The 18,098-nt window shown below is 40.1% G+C and overlaps 1 protein-coding gene and 1 long non-coding RNA gene across 33 annotated transcripts in view; one reads left to right on the top strand and one right to left on the bottom strand.

Moving 5' to 3' along the window:
- FOXP2 (forkhead box P2) overlaps positions 1 to 18,098 on the top strand; it is a 979,918-nt gene that overhangs the window by 755,925 nt on the left and 205,895 nt on the right. For all 32 annotated transcript variants that reach the window (XR_004540577.1, XR_004540578.1, XM_033957711.1 and 29 more), the window contains one exon: positions 726 to 863. Coding sequence is in view for 30 of the 32 variants with exons in the window: in XM_033957711.1 (XP_033813602.1) it covers positions 726 to 863 (138 nt within the window). In the remaining 2 variants the exon portion in view is untranslated. The remainder of the gene's footprint in view (positions 1 to 725; positions 864 to 18,098) is intronic.
- Positions 5,439 to 11,358, bottom strand: LOC117366401. The gene is made up of 3 exons (XR_004540579.1): positions 11,344 to 11,358; positions 6,503 to 6,626; positions 5,439 to 5,459 (listed from the first exon to the last, which is right to left on the bottom strand). It is a non-coding gene; the product is annotated as an uncharacterized LOC117366401 (long non-coding RNA).

Here is an 18,098-nt window from a genome sequence, read left to right as displayed (position 1 = left end):
ATAGGTGCCACCTGCAGGCAAAGGGCTATTGTAGTGTACAGTTGGGTCCAGTAGGTTTTGGTTGGGTTTTGGAGGGCTCACAGAACAATACAAGGGATTTATAGTGAAATGTGTACCTGGGACCTTTTATGTGAATTTCACTGCAGTGCCCCTTAAAGTGCCCCACTGCTTTGCTGGGCTATTTGTGTGGCCATACTACAAATGCTGGCCCCTCTTACATCCCAATAGCTTGTTTTGTGCGTTTTTCTTTTGGACATGTTTTGTTTTAATGGTTCAAAAGTTTGGCCATTTGTTAGATGTGTGTCTTTAAAACAAAAAACAAACCAAGATAGTCGTTATGCAGTTTTGAAAATAGGCATGTTAAGTACTAGATTTTTGTGCATTTTCTGCAAAATGTTCAAATTCAGATTTGGACATCATATCTAAAATGACCATTCATATTGATTGAAATCCCTGTCATGTGATCATTTATTTTTAAATACATCTGCAAAGTTCAAATCTCTCACAGTACTACATGAGAGAGATGAATTATAAAGCAGATGTCTCTGGAAATCAAGCACAATATTATAGTCTTAAAATAAGGATTCCTATAAGATATGGAATTTTGCAGTGATAAACATTATATAGCAATTGCTTTATTGTTATCAAAATAAGAATGGTAATTCAAAGCTGCTGTGTAGGTAAAATCAAATCGGTCTTATGGTTCTCCTACTTCCTCTGTGTAGGTGCCTGTGTCAGTGGCCATGATGACTCCCCAGGTAATTACCCCTCAGCAGATGCAGCAGATTCTCCAGCAGCAAGTATTGTCTCCGCAACAACTTCAAGCACTTCTCCAGCAGCAGCAAGCAGTGATGTTACAGCAGGTAATGTGGGTTACCTGTTTTGAGCAAATTCAATAACTGTCTACTTTTCTTAAGCATTAGCAGTATTATGATTTTGCTAGCACTATCAATAACCTTGTGTACAATTAAATACCTCAATTTAGCATGCAGCAGAATAAGATGATAAAGAATATTAAATATGTTGGAAATTATAAACTAATACTTTCCTAACATGTTTACTGTACTATCCAAACTATTAATGATTAGTACATGCTAATGGTGTTAGTGTGTGCTATCTGCTATAGGGTATAAGTTATTTTTGTGGATTCTGTAGCAGATATCTCGTACAAATGCTGTTAACTTTGTCTAAACAGATATCCTGCAGTCAATAGTAGTAAGATACTGTGAGATGATCCCTCAAACACAATGTTCAGTATCCAACCGACGTCTTAAACTTAAAGCATTACACAGATCGGGATGGTGCAGACAAAGTACAAAAGGGGGGACTTTTCTTGAAGCAGCCTACGGGCGAAACATGTCGAAATGACAGGTCCCTTCCCGATGTGAACAAGAGAATAACATTAAGAAACAAAGAAAAGTTTTTAATGTTAAAAGTTAAAATTTATTATCTTTTATAAATGATAAATTATAGATAGAGCACATAGCACTTTAAAGCTTAAGAAAAACAAAAGAAAAAATATGGGGCTAATGAGGAAGCCATGGCCACAAGTTTACTGGTAGCCATAGAAAACATTTGGCTAACCACTGGCATATCTGAAGCCTTAAAGGAAAGAATAAAGGAGTTTAAGACTTTGGTTGGATACTGAACATTGTGTATGAGTTAACCTTGACTAGCCATTACTGAATGAGCACTAGAGTATATTACCTGAAATAAAATAAGTTAGAAAAAAGACTAAATAAACCTTTACTAATTGTTCACTGTTTCTAAATGAAAATTTTCCTAAAAATTGAACTTACCAGTCACCTTTATCAGGGATCCCTTTACAAAGCTGTGGTAGTGTTATTGCTGCGGTGAATGCATAGAAGCCCATTCAATCCTATGTTTAAATCTTTATTGATTTTCAAACTTTGATAGTGCAGTACAATTGGCTTTAGTGCATTTACCGTGGCAGCATTGCTACTGCGGTTTTGTAAAAGGGGCCCTCATTGAGAAAATAGGGTTTGTTTAGGGGTTATTTTGCTTTGAAGAATATTACTCATTGAGTAGATAGGGGATGATTGCTAACTAAAATATACTAGCTCTGGCAGATATTAGTTAAAATAAGAATCACTAAACTTCCTTAGTGTCAGCAGCAGATGAATCCAGAGACTAGTGGGATTGCACCCATCTACTAGCAGGTGAAGATAGAGAGTACTGATTTGCAGGTCCTCTTCTGAGATACAAAGCCTCCTGACCAATTAGTATTCTCTTATCTCCAGCAGGCGGATGATGGATGACAATCTTTTAGCTCCTGGCTTCTGCTTCTAATTTAGCTCTGGGGTCCTGTTAACTTGCTTCAGTTGAGCTTAGGGATGTGCCAGCTTTCGAGGTTACACTTGCCTCCCACCCAATGTTCCTTCCCTACCCTTTACTCATTTTCAAGGAGTTTTGTCTAAGGTTTTCTCCTTTCCCATAAAAAAAACCCAGGGAAACTTGAGACACTATTTAGTTCCGGAGCCTCTTCAGCTGCTGACCTTAACAGAAACGGTCTTCCCTTGGCTCCTGGAGGTTTGCTGCTAAAGTAGGTGTATATCTCTTTAAATTTTATATTACCGTTGGGGTTTATTTTTAGTCATGGTTCACATGTCCATGGCGGCAGAAGCAATTAAATGGTGTTTGCATCATGGGAAACGTCGAACACTATCAGGAGTTTGTTCGGCTGTCTGTACTGGTACAACAATTGACGAGGCTATAATTGCATCAGAGGGAGCCCTGTTTTTCCACACAGAGGAAGGTTGGTCGTGTTCTCCTTCACTCTTGACGGTGGTGTTGTGTATTACTATTTAAAAGGGGTTTTCAAAAAACCTTCAGTCACTTTTCCTCACTGGAAAGAATACCAGGAGTTCAAAATATTATACAAATTAAGTTTTATTACATAAATATAGTATTTTTAGCCATAATCATTAATTAAGTACAGAGTTTGAATCAATACGTTACCGGTTATTGCATCATCACTCCGTCGGGGGACCACAATCAGGAGGCTTATTCAATATGTCATCACACAGCTCGTCAGCAGTGGAAAAGTCCCTACTTTTTTTTCAGGGAAAGCACCATTTATATTGTACTTTTTACCCATCCCCTCCTTTTGGGTTGGATAATCAGACGCGTGCTAATTGCATGCTGAGATGATGTTTACCAATCAGTATGTGTTAAAAACATCTGGCCTGACTCGTGAGCTGATTACCCATCCCCTTATTGTGGATTGGATAATCAGACGCGTGCTAATCACATGCTGAGATGATGTTTACCAATCAGTATGTGTTAAAAACATCTGGCCTGACTCGTGAGCCGATTACCCATCCCCTCATTGTGGATTGGATAATCAGACGCGTGCTAATCGCATGCTGAGATGATGTGCTTCTGTGATCACCAATCAGTATGTGTTAAAAACACTTGGCCTGACTCGTGTATCCAAGGCAGTCTCACTCAATATCAATATTCCTTACATACCATTTGTTTCTCATTTGTATCACATTCGGTCCTTATTGAGTGATACTGCCATAGGATACCATCATGGGCCGGGTTGGTTTACAGCATAGTCCATAAACCACATAACAATTCCACAAGGACAGAACAAGTACTTCTATGGTCAGAATAAGTAAAGGGTGAATTAACCAATTCAAAGTGGTAGTGGCTGATGGTGAATATCCCAGAAACACATCCCACCAGTGATGCGATGTCGCATCCGCAATTGTGGATCCAATATTAATAATTTGTTCTGCTACAATGGTGGTACTAATCTGGTGCTCTATTATACTACAATGGTGGTACTAATCTGGTGCTCTATTATACTTTTGTTCAAATTCCTTATGGACTGATTTATCATACGGGACCCTTGTATTATTGCTTTTAACTTTTCCAACTTCAAATCCCAATTTGGAACGGAAAAGTTGTTTCCCCAGAGTATATTTGTTCTAAGTCCTATATCAGGTGTTAAAACATAAGTTTGATTCTGCCAAAGAAGTGTTGACATATTGTGTAAGCATCCTACAAAGGGTACTATCATTTTTGGTATTATTGGCTCATTAGTCACCACACATATTACGAGAGGTGCTATTTCAATCATATACTGATAAGTTATCGGTAATATAGTCCATTCACACACATTTACAGTATTTTGTAGTAAACATGGTTCATATACTATTGATTGTAATTTACAATTTCGCCCTTGCAAAGTGGAGTCACAAAATGTTAAGTCATGAGTTTTGTTATTCACATCAATCATTGTCCATTAAATTTAGGTGCCCAGAAAAATTGCTTCTGAGGTTCCCCTAGTATGAGGGGTAACACTACATATTTACACATAATCATTTTTTTTGTAACATTATACATTTTAAACATTCCTATGCAGCGAGTATCATTACATTGTACTTCTGGTGCTTGAAATTGTATCCAAAAGGTTTTGGTATAGTTTTATTAAACACGGTCCTCCATATCTGCTCATTTCCAGTCATTAACTTAGATTGAAAAATTCCTTTTTGTTGTTGTTGCTGCATTGTTTGTAAAGTACATAAAGTCCAATTAATTATGTTCGAAACCTTCTGATCAATTATATATTCAATATCCGCTGTGGCGTTTGCTAGGTTAAGTAATTGATTATCAATCCCTGTCTGTAATAATGCAGATTGCCATATGGTAGGCATCCATTTTGCAGCTACAGTCAAAGCATCATTAATATTACTTCCCGCCTTATGTAATCTATTGGCCAATGTTTCAATATCAAATGTGTTTAAAGTACCTGTGATGGTACCATATCCCCCCATTAACGTATCATACCATGCTCTCCTTCATCGGTATGAACACTGAGAAGAGGGAGGAAATGATATTTCAAACATCACATTAATTTTTTGTGCATGTTGACCTACCATTTCACATGTGGATGGTAATCTCTTTATTTGTCCCGGATCTACCTTTGCCGTATCATTTTTTATGAATACCACATATTCTACCCACATTGATCTGTTATAAATTTCCGTGGCATTAGTACATACTACATAAGACCTATTTACAGTAATATTCATTTGTGTTCCATTATATGTAGTACAATTGTTCGTAACAAAAAACCTCTGGGCCGAACTGTTCCATGTCATAAATTCTTCTGTTTGACAACACAGGACTATCACTTCTGCAGTTATATTCAAGGTAGTGTTTAGTCCCTCATATAATACGTATGGGGCGATTAGTCTAATTTGTTCATTGCTTTTAATTTCTGTAATCCATGTATGGTCTCTTATTGTTACATTTGCAATGATACATCTGGAATTAGCACTGCAAGTGAAGTTATCTTGCTTTCGATTCATTGAAGAATGCTTCCATCTCCATGACGTAACGACCCCTTCTTTAATGGTAATACGTTGCCCGGGGGCAGCGCCTCTTACCCCATACCATATTCCAAGGATTCCAAGGCACACGTATATCTGCAAGTTTCAGAAAACATTATTACTCTCTCAAATAACATTTCTCCTGAGGGACATATTCCCATTTTTCCACTCCCGGTTTCATTACAAGGAGAGCCTTATCTTTCCCGATTGCAATCACCTCCGCTGGTTCCGGAGGTCCTCTAGGATTACTAATCCAGATTTTGGCTCCTACGTTTACGGTATTTGTAGCTCCAAACCCCCCTTCCCCTCTTACAGTCAGCTGAGAAGGAGGGGTTATTTCCCTAATTGGCACGATATAAATCGGTATCAATAACAATTGAGCTACTCGTTCCCCCTTTGCAATTATTACATTCTTTTCTCCTAAATTTATCAATATGACTTTAACCTCCCCTTGATAATCAGCATCAATTACTCCCCCTAAAGTGATAATTCCTCTTATAGCAAAACTGGAACGGGTAGCTAATTGCCCATAATGCCCTGTGGGAATTTTCACTCCCACTCCGGTAGGAATAACTTTTACCGATTGGGGATTTATAACCAAGGTATTCATACTGTACATATCTAATCCCGCAGCCAATGGCGTGGCTCGGTAAGGAATATTGGCTTCAGGGTATATTTTCCAATATTGCATGGCAGCTACGGACAGTTTCCCAATTGTCAAATAATAGGGAATGTGATATACCCATTCAATATTATTTTCCTTAGCATATTCTTTTACTTGCCCTCCCGTAAAATGTGATCCATTATCAGTTTGTATTTGTAAGGGCATACCATAATACTGAACAATCATGTCTAAAGTCCTTAGAGTGCTCCATTGTGATGCAGAGGCACAAGGGAATGCTAGTAATAATCCCGAGTATGTATCTACAGCAGTACACATATATTTACATTTACGACTTTCGGGTAACGGTCCTATGAAATCCATTTGCCAAATCTGGGCTGGCAATTGCCTCCTGCCTATGTGCCCCATTACCGTATGTGGTACTTCCCGTTTCTTGATATGTTGACACACCGGACATTTTCCGATCACATGTTTGATCACATCTATCGTCAAAGGAATCCCTCGTTCCTGAGCCCACCTGTAAGTAGCTTTTTCTCCAAGATGTCCACTTTTCTGATGCGCCCAAATGGCTGTACCTTCCAACCATTCTTCCACCTTAGGAATTTCATTAGTAGTGGTTACAGAAATGGCGGCTGCAGCATCTGCTTGGGAATTAAACAGTCGTTCCATTGAATCAACAGGTATATGTGCATCTACATGAAATACTGACACTGTTGTTTCCTGTACAATTTCTTCTATGTCTTGCCACAATTCTTTACCCCACAGTTCCTTACCATGAATTAACCAATTATGGGACTTCCACCCCATTAACCATGTAGCAAGACCATTAGCGACCGACCAGGAGTCAGTAAAAAGATGACATTCCCCTCCTCTTTCTTTTCTTAAAGCAGTGACTACCGCCATCAATTCAGCGTATTGACTGCTCATTCCTTTTCCCTCCATCACCAGGGTAGTATCAGTTTTAGGGTTATAGGCCACACTTTTCCATTTCCGCTCTCCCCCCACATATTTGGCAGACCCATCTGTGAACCAAGCATGTTTTTGTTGTTCTGACGTGAGATTATCAAATCCCACTCCCCATTTCACTGGGGATTCATGAGCATATACTGGCTTTATGATTTCCAGCTCTCCGTTAGGAATATTAGCTATTTTTTCGTGCAAAGTAGCTACCCCATGCTCACCTATTTTAGCTCTTTGGGAAATGTACCATTTCCATTTAATAATACTTTGTTCCTGAGCATGTCCTACTCTATTTGTCTTGGGATCAGACATTACCCATTGCATAATTGGAATTTGTGGTCGCAATAGTACTGTATGACCTAATGTAATCTGTTTGGTCTCAGCTAACGCCCAATAACATGCTAAAAGTTGTTTTTCAAAGGGAATATATTTTTCACCTGCTTCCGGGAATTTCCTGTTCCAGAATCCTAATGGTACCCGTTTTCCACTTTGTTTTTGCCATAATGACCAATTAGCATGCATTTGATTAATAGATACATGTAATTCCACTTCCCCTTCTCTCATGGGCCACAAATCTACAGCTGTCTGTATGGCTTGTTTAGCATTTTCAAAAGCAACCTGCTGTTCTTCTCCCCACATAAACTCGTATTTCTTACGAGTTACCTTGTATAACGGGCTCAGTAGTTGACTCAAATGTGGAATATGTTGTCTCCAAAATCCAAATAAACCAATGTATGATTGCATCTCCTGCTTATTCTTTGGAGTAGGAAAATCTAATATTTTTTGTTTTTCTTTCTCTGTGATTTCTCTATGCCCTCTATTCCACTGAATTCCTAAAAATTTTACTGATGTTGCCGGTCCTTGTATTTTTGTTGGATTTATTTCCCATCCCTTCTTTTTCATATGGTCAATTAATAAATCCAACTGCCCTTGCACCTCTTCCTTCGTTGTTCCCTGTATCAATATGTCGTCAATATAATGAGAAATTTGTATAGATGCGAACTTATGAAATTCATCTAAATGTTCCGCTACTATTCGATGACAAATGGTAGGACTATGTAACCATCCCTGTGGTAGCCTAGTAAAAGTAAATTGCCTTCCTTGCCATGTGAATGCAAACTGAGATTGGGCACGTTCTTCAATAGGGATAGTGAAGAATGCGTTAGCTAAATCAATTACTGCATACCACTCCCCATCATATCCCTGTATCCTTTCAATAATCCCTATAGTATCAGGGACTGCAGCCGTAAGTGGCGGGGTAAATTTATTTAGTTGACGATAATCCACGGTCATTCTCCATGTACCGTCACTCTTCTTGACTGGCCACACCGGATTATTCCAGGCGGTGGTAATAGGTACCATCACCCCTGCCTCCACCTTATAGTTTCGGTAATTTCCTTATGCCCTCCCGGGATTCGGTATTGCTTCATTGCAATTAATTTGGTGGCCGGAGGTATATGTACGGGGGTCATTTTTACCTTACCTACCAATATCGGACAAGCTTCTATTGAAGACTTTCTCACTGCAAAGGCATATTTCCCCTCCGGTAAATGTAGTGTCATCCCTTTTAAAATGTCCATTCCTATTATGTACTCCGGTATGGGTACTATGATGACCGTACATTTCCGCAGAGGTAAATTTCCCAATTTCAATGTCACTTGAGTTTGCACACCCTCCGTTACTTTTCCTCCTAACCCCAAAATTTTTATTTTTGGTCCTTTGAATTTTTGTGGATTCCCATATATTAAGGTAGCCTCCGCCCCAGTATCAATTAGAGCAGGAACCCGTTGTACATTTCCTCCCTTCCAATGTATTCCTAATTGAGCATATGGACGTTCATCTGGTTTTATCCACATAGGAGTTCGGCTCGCTACCTATTCTGAATCCTCTGTCATTGGAGGAGGGGCTGTTGGAGTCAACATCATGTAATCATTAAATTGCGAGGCCATGGCTACCGCCAATTCCTTCCAGGGGTACAAATCCTTATACTGTTCCCAATCTGGAAGTTTTGGTTTTTCTACCTCCTTCCTTTCATCTGTTCCTTTCTCTTTCTTTTCTTTCGACATTTCTTTAGTCACCTTCCTGTTTTTTAACACTTTTTGCTTATAGAGTTCCCATAATACTCCAGTATCTGCCCCATCTATCTTTTCGTTTACTCCTGCCTTTATTAAAGCTTGAAACATTTCCTTCCTCGATACCCTCCCCTCATGTCTGTTACTCGTAAATTGAGGATGTCTGGGGGAAGGTCTTATTTCTCTTCTTCTTTCCATATTAGTTCCTTCATTTTTCGACCATTCCCCCATATCTTGCAATTCTATCATTCTGTCTAATAAGACAGAGACCTGATCCCCAGTTAATGATAATAACAGGGTCATCATCACAGCCTTGTATGCTGGGGGCGTATTTTTTAATACCCTATTCCTAAATCCCGCAGTTACAGGGATTACATAAGGATCCTCTGTGACTTCTAAGATGTGTAGCGAACTACGTATTGCTTCCTCTTTCACCCTTTCAATCCCATCTTTCAAGGCAAACCAAGGTCTATCATTAGCAGGAATATCCCCTTCAGTTGGATATTTATTCCTCATCCCATAAATAATGAGTCCCACCAAAGTAATATTTTCCCCATTTCTTCCTTCAAAGTGTGTACGCATCGTCCGTGTTACTATAGGGTCTCGCGTCACAGTGTAAAATTTATGTACATCTCCTTTATCCAAAGTTACCCCAGTTGCTCCAGTATCCATTAATCATACCACCCATTTCATATCTCCTTCCCCATTTCTTTGCCTAAATCTTCCCAATATATCGTCCACCTCAGCCTGAGTGAAATCCTCTAAACTTTCTCTTGCTTGCACATGGGGCACTAATTCAGTCTCATACATCACCTGATCCCCCTCCGCTGCGGGTGTCCCATCCACATTCAATATCACACCATCCCTATTCCGTACCGGGATTCTTTGTCCATCCCCTCCTCTTTTATCCTGCCTATCTGGTCCATAAGTGGTCTGATGTTTTCGTCTAGTTACTGGTTTTACCGATGGGTTACTTACACCAACGGGGGGACCTATTTCTAGATCAGGACACCGAGGTCCTCCTGGACAATCGTCCCAATCCCATCCATCATCCGAGTCAGTAGTATCCCAAACATCCTCATCCCACTTACTAGGGTCCCAATTTACTGTAGCGGCCGCAATATGTTTCTGCACCTTTATCTTATTTACTTGACCGCGCCTTTTCTTATATTTTGTGGCAGCAATATAAACTGCAGATTCCTCAGCTATCTTTTGATAGCGATCTAACTTATCTCTTAAAAGCTTACCACTACATTCCAGCATAAGACAACGCCTCTCTACTTCCACCTGCGCCCGTTCTGCTTTAATTTGTTCCTGAACTGCTGTTTGCAACCGCATGTGCACTATACGGTATGCAGAAGTTAATACCCAGCTCCTTCGAGCCAGAGCAACTACATCACCCGATTTATCGGGGCATTTTTCTAAAGCTTGTACAAGATCAAGTGGTTCTGCCCTTCCCAGAACCTTTTCCCATGACTCTGCTAATCCATGATTATTGTTTCCACAACAACAGGGACAATGTATCAGCCAGAGTCAGAAAAAACGTTAAATAGCAAGATAAAGACTGACTCACTCAGTAAAGCCAACATATGAGAAGGACAAGCACTACTGTCTCAAAGCTCAGAGACTTGTAACTCTGAAGAGGGGAAGATAATCCTCTCTTAGGAAAAGAGTTTTGCATCCAATCATAGCTAGAAATGCAGTAAGGGCAAGTCCAACTCAAGAAGGCAACTGTTTGTAATACTTTCAATACTAATATATAAGTTGATTCGTTTTTTGAAAAAAGTCCAATAGGAGATTGCATTCAGGTTGTACAGAAAGTGAACTTATCTTGTAAGCATAAAGCTATATTCAGGGTCCCGACGCGGCCCCGTTTCGGCGTCTGCTTCAGGAGACCCCGCCACACACACAAAATGCTTGCATAAGAATCACACTAATAAAGGTGTTCAAACTTCGGTCTGAAATACAAAAACCAAAAACAAAATGAAATGCTACAGATACAGACGCATGAATGGAATATGGTAAATATGGTTGATTTACCTCGGTCCAGCCGGGCACCTCTATAGGTTCTTTTGAGGATTTCTCTTTTTTCTTGAACATTCCTGTATCACAAGAGCGTTCAAGTTTTCTTTCGAGAAATCCTGCCGACTACGCCAATTAATATATTACTATTTAAAAGGGGTTTTCAAAAAACCTTCAGTCACTTTTCCTCACTGGAAAGAATACCAGGAGTTCAAAATAGTATACAAATTAAGTTTTATTGCATAAATATAGTATTTTTAGCCATAATCATTAATTAAGTACAGAGTTTGAATCAATACGTTACCGGTTATTGCATCATCACTCCGTCGGGGGACCACAATCAGGAGGCTTATTCAATATGTCATCACACAGCTCGTCAGCAGTGGAAAAGTCCCTACCTTTTTTTCAGGGAAAGCACCATTTATATTGTACTTTTTACCCATCCCCTTATTGTGGATTGGATAATCAGACGTGTGCTAATCGCATGCTGAGATGATGTTTACCAATCAGTATGTGTTAAAAACATCTGGCCTGACTCGTGAGCCGATTACCCATCCCCTCATTGTGGATTGGATAATCAGACGCGTGCTAATCGCATGCTGAGATGATGTGCTTCTGTGATCACCAATCAGTATGTGTTAAAAACACTTGGCCTGACTCGTGTATCCAAGGCAGTCTCACTCAATATCAATATTCCTTACATACCATTTGTTTCTCATTTGTATCACATGTTGACATCATAAATCTCCTCCGGACAAGGAGGTAATTGATTGCTCTGCTGATTTAGCCTTGAATTTGAGGGTTCCTATTAATGAAAGAGAGTCAGCTCTGGGATTGGGCCAGCCTTCAGGCTCAGCTATGCCCTTTTCCCCGAGTTTATTGTATTGCTGTATAAGGCCCTTATGCTAAATAGCTCTATGCCTGCTTAACCTTTTGCCTGCTTCTTTTGGGGAATCTTCCCACTTCAGTGCAGATCAGCTTTCCCTGGACTCACTGCAAGGTCAGCAGGCTTCCAAATGCCACAGGGTGGATTCGGCATCTGAGGTGGAACCAGTATCTTTTCAGACGCTGTCTCCCTCTGTTGCTGCCTTGCCATGGGACTCTGATGATTTAGCTTTGCAGGATTTAGATGGGAGATATGCTGGTGGGTGAGCTGGATAACCCCATGGTTCTTCGGCTATTCCAGATGGAAGAACTGGCGAGTTTTATATATAAGCAATGGAGGAACACCCCCCCCCAAAAAAAAAAAATCACAAATAAATATGATTAAATTTTTTTGAATAAGAGGAGGTTTCAATGATTGAAAGTGCCAGTTAAGCACCAATATTGAGACAAATGTGAGCCTAAACAAACTCTGTTGTCACTGACAATTCACATCATTTCACTCCTCAATTTAATGACACTGTATAGTGAAAATTACTTAAGTGAAAATAAATGAGATAAAAGGAAAAGAACCATGCCCCCCAGTGAAAAACTGCTTAATGCATGCCAAAACCCAGGACATCTGCTCACAGTGCTTTTCAAAGTTGTCAGCAACGTTTTTTTGATTTACAGTCTTAAATTTTGTTCCGGAATTTAGATGCCACAAATCCCTGATGAAAGAATTGAAATAGGATCCTTGTCAGAGATGTTTATTCTCACCGGAACTTGTTTGAGATAAGTTTTCAACTTTTTTTTTTATTATTTATAAATCTAATAGTTACAATATCAGACGATACCAAGAAAAAAAGGGATCTTCCTCAAATTTAACAATACATAGTCATTCATACAAAATTCCTTTCCAAGCCCACAACAATGGGGAGACATGATACAATTTCAAATAAATAAATTATAAAGAAAGAACTAAGGAAATGATTCACGATTCACCCTCACGAATCCTAAATCATTCCTTACTCTAATAGGGATTCTTAATTATATCCTCTAATTCCTCAGTAGTGAAACTAAAACCTCTTTATTATTAACTCATTTCTGTTCTCGAGCAATTAAAAATTGTTGCAATTGAATGGGATCCCAAAAAACATATTCAATGTCTTGTAACTTAATAAGACATTTACATGGAAATTTTAGGTAAAAAGATGCTTCTAGAGCTAAATCTCTAACTTTTAATTTCAGAAATTCTTTCATTCTTAGTTGCGTAGCTCTAGAAACATCTGGAAAAATTCTAACCAGGTCCCCACAAAATTTTGTTAACCTAAAGTTTCATTATTAACATTTTATCTATCTCACTCATGCATGTTATCACCAGAGTGGACCTACTCTGGTGAATATTAGTTTATCTAAGTCTTTGCCCCATAAGGCTACTTCTATCCTATCAAGCAGCCTTATGGGGCAAAGACTTAGATAAACTAATTACACACACAAACAACTATGGAGAATTCAGGAAACACCTGAAAACATACCTGTTCACAAAATACCTAGGCAACGAACAAGGACAATAACCCCCCTCGTAATCACTCCCCAAATCTGTTCTTGTAAACTGTTAACCCCAATCACTAACTTCCAACCCTGTGCAAACCGCAAGGTACTTCACGACCCTGCAATACATAACTGTTGTTATTATCATTAATGCTGTTACTATCAGATGTACATTGCAATATTCTTTGCTGTAAACCGCCTAGAAGTCGCAAGATTGTTGGCGGTATATAAGAATAAAGTTATTATTATTATTATTATTACTCTGAATCACATCCTGACTATCTTCCAGGAACTCTGTCAAGTTAATTTCATTTGTAACCAAGTGGTCCTCCTCCTGGGCAGATTCTATTTTCTTTTGAGGAACATAATAATAATTATTTATTGGGAAATTTTCCACATTGGGTAATCCCAGTATTTCTTTAAAATATTTCCTTAATAAAATTTCAGAAGATAGTAAATGAATTACTGGAAAGTTGACCAATCGAAGATTCCTCGCTCTATATATATTTTCCATTAATTCCATTTTAGAATGTATCACTGTAGAATCCTTAACAGCAGATACTGAGACAGCTTGAAGTGTATTACATTGAGTTTCCACCACATTTAATCGTTTATCCAAACAATTGGATGAGCTTGACCTCGGTCCCGGGAAAGATGATGGAAGCACTGGTCAAGGACACAATCTGCGAGCACATAGAAAAAAATGGACAACTGAAGGCAAGCCAGCACGGCTTCTGCAAGGGTAGGTCGTGCCTCACGAACTTACTGTACTTCTTTGAGGGAATAAACAGCCAGATGGACAAGGGGGAAGCCATAGACATCATCTACCTCGACTTCCAAAAAGCCTTCGACAAGGTACCTCACGAAAGGCTGCTTAAGAAGCTGTGGAATCACGGGGTGCAAGGGGATATACACAAATGGATCAGACACTGGCTGGCGGGCAGAAAACAGAGGGTTGGAGTAAAAGGGCATTACTCAGACTGGCAATGGGTCACGAGCGGAGTCCCTCAGAGATCGGTGTTGGGACCACTCCTGTTCAATATATTTATCAACGACCTGGAGACGGGGACGAAATGTGAGGTCATTAAATTTGCTGATGACACCAAACTCTGTAGCAGGGTCAAAACCAAGGAGGATTATGAAGACCTGCAGAGGGACCTGACGAGACTAGAGGAGTGGGCAAAAAAATGGCAAATGAGTTTCAATGTGGACAAATGCAAGGTCATGCATGTAGGGAAAAAGAACCCGATGTTCAGCTATAAAATGGGGGGAATATTGCTAGGGGTGAGCGACCTTGAAAAAGACCTGGGGGTGATGGTGGACGCAACATTGAAGCCATCGGCGCAGTGTGTGACAGCCTCAAAGAAAGCAAACAGAATGCTGGGCATCATCAAAAAGGGTATCACAACCAGGACGAAAGAAGTCATCATGCCACTGTATCGTGCAATGGTGCGCCTGCACCTGGAATACTGTGTCCAGTACTGGTCTCCGTACCTCAAGAAAGACATGGCAGTACTCGAGGGAGTCCAGAGAAGAGCGACAAAACTGATAAGAGGTATGGAAAATTTTTCATACGCTGACAGGTTAAAAATGCTGGGGCTGTTCTCCCTGGAGAAGAGGAGACTTAGAGGGGACATGATAGAAACCTTCAAAATCCTGAAGGGCATAGAGAAAGTGGACAAGGACAGATTCTTCAAACGGTGGGGAACCACAAGCACTAGGGGTCACTCGGAGAAATTGAAAGGGGACAGGTTCAGAACAAATGCTAGGAAGTTCTTTTTTACCCAGAGGGTGGTAGACGCATGGAACGCTCTTCCAGAGGTTGTGATAGGCCAGACCACAGTACAGGGGTTCAAGGAAGGTTTGGATAGGTTCCTAAAGGATAAAGGGATTGAGGGGTACAGATAGAAGCAGAGGTAGGATATAAAAATGGTCAAATCACTTCACAGGTCAAAGGACCTGGTGGGCCACCGCGGGAGCGGACCACTGGGCGGGATGGACCTCTGGTTTGACCCAGTGGAGGCAACTTCTTATGTTCTTAATCTAAGTTGGAATCCACATTTTCAAACTTATGAGACATAGACTGTGAAAAGTCCACTGTTTGTTTCACTATTGCCCTGAGAAACCCTTCTACTCTAGAAATACCTAACCACAAATCTTTAAGGGTAATATCTTGTGTTTCCGCCGTTAGTGGATGATCCTCTGCTACACCTGAAAATTCAAGTGATTTAGGTATTCCAATTAAAGCTAATTTATTCGTCTAAGTGGAGGATACCCCATATTCGGTGGAAATAGTAGGATTTATATTCCTACTATCACTTGATACTGGATGAAGGGGAGGAGTCTTTTTGAGGGGACTCATTGAAGCTCCTGAAAAAGGAGAGTTCATATTAAGTGGTATTTGTGAAGGGTTATTGGTTGATAATATCAAATGCCTGTCCATAGGACCAGATACATCTGGTGTTGAGCTCTTGGGTTTAATTTTTCTTTTCCCCATTTCCAGGCTATTAAGAAATGTAAAAAAGATAATACAACCTTAAATTCCAGTTCCTCAGCTCCTCGTGACTCCAAGGGGCTCCCAAGGGGCAAAATGTGCCCCTTTGGGCACGCCCCTTCGGCCACGCGCGCAGCCGCAACCTTGGCAGTAGCTTCAATTTGAGGATGTTGGTGGAGACGGACCCAATGACGTCAGGGGTCCATCTCTTCCAGTGCCTGCCCGATGAGCCGCCGAGGAAATAGCTGCCGCTGCTGCAAGAGATACGGGGCAACAAAGTCACCTCTAGATGATCCCGTCATAGGTATCAGCTCCTGAGAAACCACGGAAGCGGCTTCAATTTGAGGATGTTGGTGGAGACAGATCCAATGACATCAGGGGTCCATCTCTTCCAGTGCCTGCCCAATGGGCCACTGAGGAAATAGCTGCCGCTACTGCGAGAAGCACGGGGCAACAAAGTCACCTCTAGATGATCCCGTCATAGGTATTAGCTCCCCAAGTTTTCAACTTGCCTAACAGCAATTAAGATGCACATATTTTTCAATGGGTTTTGGCGTGCATTAAGCAGTTTTTCATTGGGTGGGGGAGCATGGTTCTTTTCCTTTTATATCATTTATTTTAACTTAAGTAATTTTCACTATAGAGTCTCAGAGGGGAATAATCAAAAGGAATGTCTAAGTCTGTTTTCGTCCAAGTTGTAAGTCGACCAAAGTAAAAAAAATAGCTTAGGACACATTTTCGAAAAATACGTCCAAATTTTTTTTCATTTCGAAAATCATCTAACTATACGTCCTGCTGATATGATCGTTCAAGCCACTAAATTGTCCATCTTTATACCACATTTTCGTCCAAGTCAAAAATGCCTAGAACAAGCCCTGTTGGACGTGGGAGGGGTCTGCAAAGTAATGGACTGAACACCCAGACATGGCACCTAAATAGTGAGGTACACTGCTATGAACTTCACAAAAAAGGTGCCATATCTTCATCTCACTACAGCTCCCTTATAGAGCATGGTGAGCCCCCTAATCCCCTCCAGAATCCCCTAGACCCACTTATCTACCACCCCAATAGCCCTTATGGCTGTAGGAGTCACTTATATGCTAGTAATAAAGGGTTTTGGGGATATATAGGAGAGTGCACATGTTTCAATATCAATGCAATGATTACAGGGGCTTATGGGCATGGGTCCACCTCTCTATGGGTCCCTAGCCAACCCCCAAGATGGTTTAAGAAGCCCCTGTGCAGCACGACTAGGCTTTCTTATGTCAGGCGATGATGTTCTGGAGGCACAATTTTCAAGTTGAGATTAATATTTTTATGGGGGTGGGGGGGTCGGTGATCACTGGGGTAGTATTTGGGGGTCTGTATTATGTGTTTGCAGTGCTTATTTGGTCACTTTAGGTGGGTTTTTGTGACAGACCATGTTTTAAATGGTCTAAGTCACAACGTCCAAGTTCCGTTGATCCTGTGCTGTATAACTTCCGGTTATAAATGCAGTACGACTAAGTCTAAGCCTGCCCACATCCCGCCCAAATCCCACCCTTGACACTCCTCCTGAAACACCCCATTTAGCTATGGTTGTTCAGCTGCACTATGAAGGCCTAGGTCATTTAGAAATACATCCAAAACCCAGTTTGATTATCGGTACTTGGACGTCTTTCGTTTATGATCGTCCAAGTGCCGACTTAGGCCGGTTTTTGGATGTTTTTCTCTTTCAATTATGAGCCCCTCATTGTTTATGTTTATTTATTTTTTTTATAACAACTTTCTTATTACAATCAAGCAGAATGATTACAACTTGAATAGATCAATAAAAATAATAGATACAATTAAAGACAGGAAAAACAATTTTTAGATATTTAGTCCACCATATTTTGAGAAGATCAACAGGTAATACAGTCATATGAAATATAACAACTCAAAAGGAAAGCGGCATTATTCTGAATTGCCTACAGCCGGTATAGCAAGTTGCTACAGATGCTCCTCTTTCTCTTGATTCAATAAACTCTAACAGCTGTTTGTGTTCAAAAAATAAGAAATTCTTAGTTTGATAGGTAATAAAACATTTTACTGGAAATTTTAATAAAAAGTTCTGACCAGGTCAAGGATTCTTGGCCTTAATGCCAAGAACTCCTTTCTCCGTTTCTGGG

The sequence above is a fragment of the Geotrypetes seraphini genome, chromosome 9 (genome assembly GCF_902459505.1).
Source record: "Geotrypetes seraphini chromosome 9, aGeoSer1.1, whole genome shotgun sequence".
Classification (NCBI taxonomy): Eukaryota; Metazoa; Chordata; class Amphibia; order Gymnophiona; family Dermophiidae; genus Geotrypetes; species Geotrypetes seraphini.
Note: the sequence above shows the minus strand (reverse complement) of the source record. Positions and strands in the feature narration are given on the sequence as shown.